The sequence below is a fragment of the Rhinoderma darwinii genome, chromosome 4 (assembly GCF_050947455.1).
Source record: "Rhinoderma darwinii isolate aRhiDar2 chromosome 4, aRhiDar2.hap1, whole genome shotgun sequence".
In the NCBI taxonomy this organism is placed as follows: domain Eukaryota; kingdom Metazoa; phylum Chordata; class Amphibia; order Anura; family Rhinodermatidae; genus Rhinoderma; species Rhinoderma darwinii.
The window spans coordinates 363,246,766-363,258,802 of NC_134690.1; the positions used below are offsets into that span (position 1 = coordinate 363,246,766).

The 12,037-nt window shown below is 41.6% G+C and overlaps 1 protein-coding gene across 1 annotated transcript in view; it reads right to left on the reverse strand.

The window, feature by feature from the left end:
- The window catches only part of TMX4 (thioredoxin related transmembrane protein 4), a 69,867-nt gene that overhangs the window by 14,431 nt on the left and 43,399 nt on the right, over positions 1–12,037 (reverse strand). The window contains exons 4-5 of the mRNA XM_075863059.1: positions 11,847–11,975; positions 7,377–7,422 (exon numbers count right to left, since the gene is read on the reverse strand). Coding sequence (XP_075719174.1) covers positions 7,377–7,422; positions 11,847–11,975 — 175 coding nt within the window. The remainder of the gene's footprint in view (positions 1–7,376; positions 7,423–11,846; positions 11,976–12,037) is intronic.

Here is a 12,037-nt window from a genome sequence, read left to right on the forward strand (position 1 = left end):
TAGTACGAGAACATTCTGCAAATTATTTCCCTGAAAGTGCAGCCCAGACAAGATTTCACATCTTCACAGTCTGTCAGAACCAATAAAAGAAAAAGACACTAGCGTGAGGAGTATCAGCGCGCGCGCACAAGAAATACTCTGTGAAAGGGCAATTTTGAAAACCTTGAGGAAAGCCGAGCGATTTTCAAGAGCTCCGGTGACCGTGTCATTGCTATAATACAGAGGATATGCAATGTCTAGGAAGGTCACGCTCACAGATAAACGATCGATTCTTCATTTACCCTGAGGACAATAGGCGGTGATGGCAATTTTATTTATTTTTCTATTTTGTTATCTTTTTCATGTTTGTGACATCGACATGAAGCGAGCAATTGGCGCAGCTTCTGGACTTCGCTCATACAATTAGGAAACCAATATGTTAGAATTCACAAAGTCTATGCGATCAGTAGCCGGTGGAAATTGACGGATGTGACCGCATAGACTGCCCTGCTGCTATTGTAGCGGTTTTATGGTTATTCCTGTAGATTATTTGATTTTCAAGCTCACACTGAAATACTCTGGCTCTTTGACTGCTATCATCATGATCTTTCCCTGAGGCAACATGCACATGTTGCATATTTCGCTGCGAAAAATCCACACCAAAATTGCAGCAATACGCAGGTAAAAAAAAAACAAAAAAAAAAAAAAACGCACCTAATGGTGCATTTTTTATGCATTTTTCAGTGCGGTTTTTCATGCTGCGGATTTTGATGCGATTGTCCTCTGCACTAGGCAGATAGAATTTGCAAGCGGAAACGGAAGATAGATGGACATGATGCGGATTCTAAAAAATACACTGCAGGTCAATTTCCGTCCCGAAAAATACTGCAGCATGTACATGAAGTTTCTTGGAATCTCAGACTATGTTGGTACTGTATTACGCTGCGGATTTGCCACAGTAAAACCGCACATGATAGGCATTGTGTGCATTGAGCCTGAAGAGCTTTTCCAGGAGCGCCTCACAGATTGCAGCATTTCTAACTAAAAACTTTCATTCAATAATAATTTTTATCCTTATCTGGACAATGTAGTTGTGAGCTTAAAAAAAAAAATTTGTTGTGATGTCAAGTGATGTCACCTGATATTTATTTTCTTTAGCGCTTGCAGCTTGACTGCTTTTCGGCTCAGCTTTATTAGGGCAGTGCTGTGATCTGAGACTACAATCGATCTGCAGAGTCTAAATGGAGTCAGAGATAGGAACGCACGCACGCACCCCCCCCCCCCCGTCTCATCATTAGTTTAGGTTGTTGCCCCCTCCCTCCTTACTGCAGCTCTGCCTCTTCAGATTGGCTGCTGTGTATAAACACAAGCCCATCACATGATCACCAGAAAGTCAGTGCACTCTGATTAATTATAAAGTAAAGATTGCTAAACCACCAGTGAGAAAAAGAAAATGATCAGGTACTTGCAACACATATGCTGAGGGAAACTAGCTTGAGAGGCTATGGAGATCTTTGTGCCGAATTTTGATTTGATTGTTCATTGCTTCCTAAATGCATATTGACAATTCAATGGACACTAACCTTTTAAACAACTTATGCTAATCCAATCGTACACCTTATATAGATCAACTTTGTGATTTACTTGCTGTGTAAATTTAGTTATTTTATCCTTGCAAATTCAGTGTGAAATTACTGCTACTAGGTGTCTCCCTTCCTGTAATCTGCTGCCCACCCCTGTTGTCAAGCAAAATTTGTCCCTAGTTACAGAGCAGAGGAGATGGACTACAGTGGGTGCGTCTCTTCACGGACTGCCAATGGAACTCTATGGAGAGGGGAAGCAGGAGGAGGGTGCAGGAGCAGAGTGAGAAAGATACAGACAGATGTGCAGCAGCTACAGGTAAGATCTATATTTCATCCCAGTGCTGGATTCTCAGCTACACTGCTCATTACTGTTGTATAATGTGTTCCATGCTGCTGCAGCTTCTATATATGTGATAGATCGAGATAGGAGAGCAGGATTCTCTTCTTCCGTGTGCAGTGTATAGAAGACATGATAGCAGTTAGGCTCTGTTCACAAGCTTAGAGACAACTGAGAAATAGCGGTAGAGCATGCAGAGGGGAAAACTGGTATAAAATACAAGTCATATAATTGCCATAAATTGTGTTATTCCTCATGTACACATATGGCAGCTTATTCTGAAGAGTCACCTGAAAAGTTAGGTACACTTTAAAGAGGCTCTGTCACCACATTATAAGTGCCCTATCTTGTACATGATGTGATCGGCGCTGTAATGTAGATTACAGCAGTGTTTTTTATTTAGAAAAACGATCATTTGTGATCGAGTTACGACCTATTTTAGCTTTATGCTAATGAGTTTCTTAACAGACAACTGGGCGTGTTTTACTATATGACCAAGTGGGCGTTGTGGAGAGAAGTGTATGATGCTGACCAATCAGTGTCATACACTTTTCTCCATTCATTTAGTCAGCATTAGTAATCTTACTAGATCACTATGTGCAGTAGGGATGTCACGATACCAGAATTTGGACTTCGATACCGATACTTCGTTTAGTATTGCGATTTCGATACCAATTTCGATACTTTTGCCAACAGTAATAAAAAAAAAAAATTCTTCCGTTTTCTGATGTGAGGCGCAGCGTGTGATGAATTTTGAACGCGCCTCACATTAATAGTAATTAATCCCATCATGTTTCTCTGTCATATTGGGTTAATGTGCGAGGTACATGATGGGGTTAATTACTATTAATGTGAGGAACATGGAGGCTAAATTCATCGCACCTCGCGCCTCACATTAATAAGTGAATGAAAGCCGTGTTTATTTCATTTTTTTACAGCGCACACATCATAAATGATGCAAAAAAATTGTTGTGTGCGCCATTACTGAATGTGTATATTTTATGTATTGAGACTTATTTTAATGTTTATTGTAAAAAAGGTGAATGTGTATTTTTTTTTAAATTTTAACAATACTTTGTTTTTACTTTATTTTTAAACTTTAATGTACTGACATATATCAGATATGTGCCAGTACATTAGCCTGTGGACGGATAATACACAGGCAGTTGTTAGGACATACTTGGGTATGTCCTAACAACATGAAATATGGTAAGACAGCCCTGGGGTCCGTCAATAGACCCTGGGCTGTCTGCCCATATATGGTATGACCCTCGATCGCGTCACAGGAATTCCCTGTGACGCGATCCAGGGGCATCCCCCCTTCTCACTTTCCCCTGAATGCTGCAGTCAGCTGTGATCATAACATTCAGGGTAATAACGGCAGAGATGAGAGGTTTCTCTGATCTCCGCCGTTATAGAGCGGGGCTGCGGCTGTGTAATACAGCCATTGCCCCGCTCCTGACAGGAAGTGCGCGCGCGGTCAGCATGAGGTGATGCGGCCGAGCTGCACTAATGAGCGGCGGTTCAGGCATTGAGGACAGAACATGGGGGAGTTTTGTAGTGCGCCCGCCATGTTCTGTCTTCAGTGCCGCCGCTCATTAGTGCAGCGCTGGCCGTATCGCATCATCCTGACCCCGCGCGCACATGTCATGACTCAGGAGCGGGGCTGTGGCTGAATTACACAGCCGCAGCCGCGCTCCCATACATTCATGTATTACTATACTGAGCTGTGCGGCTGCGCAGCTCAGTATCGAAATACAGGAAATAGCGGTATCGAACCGTTTAGGGATGCACAGTATCGAAACAGTATCGAAGTTTCGATGCACCGTGCATCCCTAATGTGCAGCCACATACACACACTAACGTTACTCAAGTGTCCTGAGAGTTAATAGCCATCACTACCAGCCAGGACGTGATGTCTATTCAGAATCCGGATACTTCAGTAACGTTTGCGTGTGATTTACAGCACAGCAAGCATAATCTTGCGAGATTACACTGTAAATGACAGCCTAGCGTGATCTCGATGTGAACACATTTTTAGCAGCGCGCGCTCAACTGGAGTTCGGGATGCTGTTCAGCAAGTGTAATGGCACCTTATAAACTGATCTGGTGAAGGATTCCCTTTAATATGCCCTTCAGGATGTGTTGAAAGCTAAATGACGGCCCACATGTGGGCCATTAGTGGCGGTCACCCAGCATATTAACGGATATGAGACGCAGGTAAAATCAGAAACAACTAAACACAACATTAAAAAAAACATACTGGATGAAGTTATATTTCTATAGCTCATGCTCTTTTTTTTATATGTTCCTTCAGATTCTGTAATATAATGCATAATGAGAATAATAATAATAGCTTGCAGGAGGGAGCGCGGCTGATATTGAATTATCGACAGCACTGATGCACGCTATTCCTGCTCTAGATTACCCTCCAAAGCATTAAATAGTACTCAATAGTCTGTGTGGATCTCCTGTCTGCTATAGAAGTGTGTAAATAATTACTCAATCTGTTATCCCTCCAGGTCACCATGTGTCTAAAAAAGTGATAAACCGCTCAATAAGACTGGAACCACATTACAGCGCGACATGGCAAACTGTGCTGTCAAACCCAAGCTAAATAACGGCTTTATTATAATGCGGAGCCCGACATCAAAGCTCCTTTAAATACAACCTTAGTGAATGGCAAAAATAGAAATTCCCTGGAATGAAGATGGTGTCAGTGATGCCCCCTTAGCTTTTGCCAGTATTTCAGCGGACATGTACCATTTTTAGCAGCACATACCGATAAAGGTTACGTTAGATTTTATTTGCTGCTACTCTGCAAATTCTACAACTAATTAGGAAGAGAGCCGAGGGATGCCTATGTTAACCCCTTAATGCAAAATGCTGTACATTTACACTATTTGGTTAGTGGAAATTGTCGTAAACTAACAGCACAGGGATGTTTAGGACAACTGAAACTCTGCTGCAACGGCCGGCATCAGAGATAAATCCGTTACTGGCCGTTTTAACCCCTCAAATGTAGCGGTTAATAGCGACTGTATGATCGGAGTGTTCAGATGGAGGGAGGCTGTCAGCCAGTTTTACACCGACAGGCATAGTACACCGCAATACAGAAGTGAAACACTCCTAAAACTCCATGAATAGTAAAACACAAACAAAAAGACTAGCAATTTTTTTTTATTATTGTGCAAAACTATATAAATTTGGTATAATCCTATTGACCCACAAAATAGTTAACATGTAATTTATACCACATAGTGAACACTGTAAAAACAAAACCCCAAAAATAAAAAGGTGGAATTAGTTGTTTTATTACATCATCCCAAAAAAAAACCATATTGAAGTTTTTCAATACTATAAAGTATATGCTCCCCAGAATGGTGCTATTAAAAGTGAAATGTATCCTGCAAAAACATAAGCCCTCATACAGCTACACCAACAGAAAAAAAATAAAAAACGGAGGGTATGGGCCCTGGGAATAAGAATGAAAAAACTAAAAAATGGCAGTGTTCTTAATAGGTTAATGTGCTAAACTTTCGAGTCATTGAGTCTGTAGGTTATGTTCACACGTGGCTCATACGCTGTCGATTTTCATCTCTCCATTCTGTTCTATGGGAGTTACGGAAACAGCTGAGCAGCGCTTGCTCGCCTGTGTCTAACTCCCATAGAACAGAATGGAGAGAGCCGTGTGCATGAAGGAAAGTAAGCGAAATCAACAGAAAAGATAAAAAAAAAAAAAAAGCCAAAGACAAGCTCTCATACAGCGGTCTCAGAATAAAAAAATCTCGGTCAGAATATGGGGAGGCGAAAATGAAAAATGCCTTTCAGTCCAGGAGACTAAAACTGTCCAAGTCCCTAAAGAGTTAAGTGGCTTATTAATATTTATTTTCTATCTGCAGCACCGCTAATTATCAGGTAAGAACAGTAGGTGGCGCCAATTTGCAAAAGCAGAAAATGAGATTTACATATGGAAACATTATACACTGGGGTGGGGGGGCTGAAACATCACAGTAATAAGAGTAAATGTAGCCAGATGTAGAAGACAAGAGGAGAGCAATATAGACAGCACGTTATACTGGAAGCGAACCCTCGGCCGATACGTGTACATACTGCTGCTAGCTTATCTGTGAACACAGGCTGATGGCTGTATTATAGTAAATGGAATTTGATTCATTATTTTCTACCCGTGTTTGCGCTTATTTTCTGTGAATCAGCAAATTACATAAGCGCAGCAGATCTATCCGGCTATACTGGGACATTCAAAAGTCTCCATACATAGGGAATAGTAGGGCCTTGGTGTACCAGTGGATGCACAGCACCAGCCTCCATGCAGTTCTGAGGCGATCTGATCAGTGGAAGCCATGATTCTCAGGACGCACATGGAAACTTGGCTTCCAATGTATATTGCGTGTTTGACAATCATGTTTTATGTTGGACATTTGCAGGGGCCAGCATCTTCTGAGCTCAGCAAGGAAGGAGTTAAATGCAGTGCTCTATATCAGTGGAACGTCCCCAAGGTCCTCAGACCACTCGATTTTTACAAGGGGCGTTGGACTAGAAGGCTACGGTGTATCAGAAAAAAAAAAAAAATCATGAATCCGAAATCATGAAATGTAGCGCATACCACTCCATCAGTGCGGGAGAAGCGTCTGTATTTTGGAAGGAACCTCGTGGAGCAGGTTTCTTCAATAGTGACCATTCTCCCTTTGTATGGAAACTTTTAAAGAAGACTTTGTCTTAAGGTAGTGTAATGTGGACGCGTGTAGTAACTTATCTGGTGGCCTCTGCGGGGTCTTGTGATTTGTACTCTGACCACCCAAATCGTACAACTTCTACTGTAGAAACCAGATGTCCGTGGAGACTCACATCTTGGCTCTCATAGACTTGCATTGAGAGCCTGACATCCGGACCCTACAGCAGACACTGTAGGATACACGGAGTCCTAATGAAGATAATGTGCCCCACGGTGGCCCGGAACAGCGCGGCAGCCTGTCAAATACAGAACCAGGTAATTCGCTACACATGTCCACATTACACAACGAGGGGACGGAAACAATAATGGCCGGAGTGCTTCTTTAAAGAGTCCTTCTGCAAGAGTATAGTAGAATACTGACATTTTTCCATGTTATCACAATGTGATAATAAAAAATAAATATAATAATAATAATATCAGGACGCACTCAGCTTTGTGGACTGAATCAGATACGTCAAACATACTTGCCTACTGTTAACTTTGCAAGCCTGAAATTGCTATTTTATGTGCGAATCCTATTCTAAACCTCTGAATACCACAGGAATGCGGACAGTCAGTCCTTAGTAGCCGAATATAAGGAAATCCCCAAAAGTCATTTTCCAAAGCCTTCCCACAACAAATATGAATGAGAATGAAAAACATTCAGAACCATCGCATATTTTTACCTTTTTTTTTTTCTTTAATAGCCACGTACACCTGACATTACAACAGAAAATCTTACCCGGATCCATCCTGATAAGTGAAATAGACCGGCCATCCCAGACATCCTAAAAAGAACCAGAGTCCAGCATTACAGACATCACACAAACAATCAATAGTCACAATTTACAAGAAGCATTGCTTGTCTGGATCTGGCTAGAGACCGTAGCTAATGTGACTGGGAAAGATAGAGAGAGATTTATAGTCAGAGACACATCTTGTGGCCGGGTGACCTGCATTACAGAAACACAACAGATATTTGATATTGGAATCATATGAAATCCAGTCAAAATTATCTTCCGATAGGTCATAGATCTATTTGAGGAGATTAAAAGGGGTTGTCCAGGCACGGACAACTGATGACCTATCCACAGGATCGGTCATCAGTATATGATCGGTAGGGATCCAAAACACTGACCCCGCACCAATCAGCTGCCTCTGGGCACCCATGCCGGAAACAGATGTCTCCGGTCACAGAATAGCGGCCGTGCTGCTGTACCGCCGCTCTTGTTCCTATTCAAGTCAATAGGAGCAGAGTTGCTGTTCGGCAGCACGGCCGCTATGCAGTGGCTGGAGACATCGGCTTCCGGCTCCGAATCCTGCATAGCCTTTATAACATCCGGCGCAGCTGATTGGTGCAGGGTCCGTGTGTCTGACCTTGGTCCACCACTGATTTCTGGAAAACATGAACCCAGAGATTCGTTACTGTTAAAATGGTCATTGACCTGAATATGACCCTTTGCTTAAAATGCTGCACCCAATTTCCAAGAAGAGGAATTTCTGAGCAGTGTCAATAAGGTTATAACCTCCTAGAGAGCCCTAGAAATTAGATGAGGTCCAAGATCCTAGACGTCCCAAATAAGAAGATCATTGTGACTTGATCTTCTTAGAAGTGAAGCTCCTACAGAACATAATTGGGAAGATTTATCAATACAGACGCTCCATACAATTGATGCAACTTTCCTAGTGCAGCATGTGACAGATTCATAGACAGGACGTGCGGTCGGATATGGTGGAAAACGCTGGATGAATGGGTGGCGCTCAGCAGGACTCTTACGCTACACTCACTTTTTAGAGCATCTTCGCATGTGTTGGAAAATGTGCCTTCATAAAAATATTTCAACTTATTTATGCCAGAAAATGAGTGCCAAGAGGGGCAGTCAATTAAAATTACTACTTCAGTCAGTGATTCAGACCTGCCACTGGCTGCCCTTTCTTTAGGATCAGTCTCTATAGTGCATTCATACAAAAAAAAAAAAACACAAAGTATAACACATGGTTTAGTTTTTTTTGCTGTGGCCAACTGTATAAGTGCTGCAGGCTGTACTTTCCTAAATCTAGAAGAAAAAAAAAAAATAAAAATAAAAAAAAGGCATACCAACATATACCTGACCCGGGAAATGCCAAACGTCACTCATTTGGCATCTATCAGGCCCACCAGGTTGTATGTTGTGGAAAGGACTGTGCAGCTTATGATCACTGCCTCAACAGCTAGGGGGCGCCTCACAGTTTGAGAAGCACTGGGTTACATAATTTGTAATTTAAAAAAAAAAAAAGAAGTCTATCCAAGCTAAATATATATATCCCAAATGACAACAAATGCTATTTTTCCCTGCAGCTCTCCTGGTAGGCTATTTCAGTAAATACTTGCATTCCGTATTCCTAAACCAGTCAAAAAAAAAATTGGACAACTGGGCGTTACGATTGCCCTTGTTAATACGGTGTGCCCCTACACACCTTCACACTGTCAGCACAGACTGGCCAATGTCAGAGTGTGTAGGAACACACCCTATTTACCGATTTGTACATTCCCAGGAGGAATAATAGAGGAACAGTACACTACAAAGCTCTAAGAAATGATCCTGAATTGTTATTTCATGATGAATGGAAGTATTAACTAAAATATAGTTGTCAGGGGAGATGAAGTCCTGAGCAGGGTTTACCCCTTTAAAGAAACGCTCCTTTCAAGAGCTTTAACATTTGGTTGTTTGAAAGCGGGCAACCTTTCCACACTCTGGTCTTTGCTATGGAGACAGAAAAAAAAAAAAGTCATGATAAAGTGTATTCTGTAGTTGGCGGTTTTACAGTCTTCTATTCTCGGACACATCACAGGGATCTAACATCTGACTCCCGTCTCCACTCCGGTCACATAGACATCTACTGCCTAAAACGGGTCACGTATTAATAGCGTTCAGTATAAAATAACCTAAAAGGAACTTCGTGCATCTTCCATGTGTTTGGAACAGGATGCAGTTGGCAATGAACGCTCTCGCAGGCATTTCCTACAATTATGATCAGCAGGACTTTATTTTATTTGAAAAATTGATTGTAATCTTCAGACAAAAGACAAACACTGCAGAAAGAACGAAAACATGAGTTATATTTAGGAACCAGACACAAAGTTGGGTTGACTGCAAGCATTATTTTCATGGAAGTGAACCGCACCTCGAATAATCCTAACGGCAAAACCACAGAGGAAGAACGCTCAGAAAGTCGATGTGCAAAGATTAATAATAAAACAACAACAGTCCTAAACCTGAACATTGGTTATATCCAACACATGAAATCAGAGGTTGCAAAAAGGGGGAACAATTTTTTTTTAGAAATTATACAGATATAGCGCTACATTGTGAGTGTGTCCGTAGAAATCAGATACTGGTAAATAATTGGACTACTTGTAGGGGCTGTCGTAATGTGTTGACAGGAATGGCAAGAGCCTTTGTGGGCCGTTCATTCACAGATCACGCCTGTATTCAGACAACAGCAGAAAAGTAACCAGAACAGTACGTTGGCTGATTATTCATGCGGCTCCAAACCAACCAGATCTTTATTTTATGGGCTCACGTACATGATCTATGTTGTACAGATCAATAATAACACCTATAAAAATCATACAGTGGCACAGAGTTTTTTAGGAGCTTACTACATATACAGTGTTATCATTCAAATTTTGCAGTATGCTCCCTCTAGTGGTGGCTGCATGTAGTCAGAATGTTCTATTTTGGTCACTTTATGTTAATGGATGGTCTCTTTAGGTTTAATTTTAACAAATGCGTGGGACACATACATAGCTTACGTACACACGCACACACACACACACACACGCACACGCACACGCACACGCACACGCACACACAGGGTGGGCCATTTATATGGATACACCTAAATAAAATGGGAATGGTTGGTGATATTAGCTTCCTGTTTGTGGCACATTAGTATATGGGAGGGGGGAAACTTTTCAAGCTGGGTGTTGACCATGGTGGCCATTTTGAAGTCGGACATTTTGTATCCAACTGTAGTTTTTTCAATGGGAAGAGGTTCATGTGAAACATCAAACTTATCGAGAATTTCACAAGAAAAACAATGGTGTGCTTGGTTTTAACGTTACTTTATTCTTTCATGAGTTATTTACAAGTTTCTGACCACTTATAAAATGTGTTCAAAGTGCTGCCCATTGTGTTGGATTGTCAATGCAACCCTCTTCTCCCACTCTTCACACACTGATAGCAACACCGCCGAAGAAATGCTAGCACAGGCTTCCAGTATCCGTAGTTTCAGTTGCTGCACATCTCGTATCTTCACAGCATAGACAATTGCCTTCAGATGACCCCAAAGATAAAAGTCTAAGGGGGTTAGATCGGCAGTCATTTCTTCTGCGGTGTTGCTATCAGTGTGTGAAGAGTGGGAGAAGAGGGTTGCATTGACAATCCAACACAATGGGCAGCACTTTGAACACATTTTATAAGTGGTCAGAAACTTGTAAATAACTCATGAAAGAATAAAGTAACGTTAAAACCAAGCACACCATTGTTTTTCTTGTGAAATTCTCAATAAGTTTGATGTGTCACATGACCCTCTTCCCATTGAAAAAACTAAAGTTGGATACAAAATGTCAGACTTCAAAATGGCCGCCATGGTCAACACCCAGCTTGAAAAGTTTCCCCCCTCCCATATACTAATGTGCCACAAACAGGAAGTTAATATCACCAACCATTCCCATTTTATTTAGGTGTATCCATATAAATGACCCACCCTGTATATTAGACGTTTTGTGCGGTTTTCTGATGGTTAAAAGCAAAGGCCTTTCTTTGTCCCAACCACACGGTGCTCTCATCTTGAAAATGACTGCAGATGGAGTGGTATGTAATGAGACACGTCCATCAGCCTCCTCCATTGATAACACACTTCACCTGCGCTGGTATTCTGGACGTCCAGGACCTGTGTAAGCACAGATAAAAGCCTGGAATAGGAAAACAGCACAGAACTTCTAAGTACATTTTAGTAAGTAGGCCATATATTTAGGCTTCCCACAAGCGGCCAGCCTCTTTAACCCAGTCTATGCAGAGGATTCGGAGCTCTGTATCAGACAAAGCAAAGCTCTACCCACTAAAAAAAACAAAAAACAATAAAGAGTCAGATTTCTAAAATGTCCAAAGTTGTTAAAGAGGTGGACATTGGCTTTAAGGTAAGCATTGCTATATTTTTGTCTTACAGGATCGATGAAGGCGCTTTCCATCCTGCCACCGGCTCTATAACTTTCCATTTCTCCTCTACAATGAAGGTGTGAAGGTCTTCTGCCATTCTTGATCCATGATAACGTCGGAACACTCCATCCATGACACTAGGAGAAATAAATAAGCCGCAGAATTCATTCATCCATGTATTAGTAAATTGGAAGTTAGA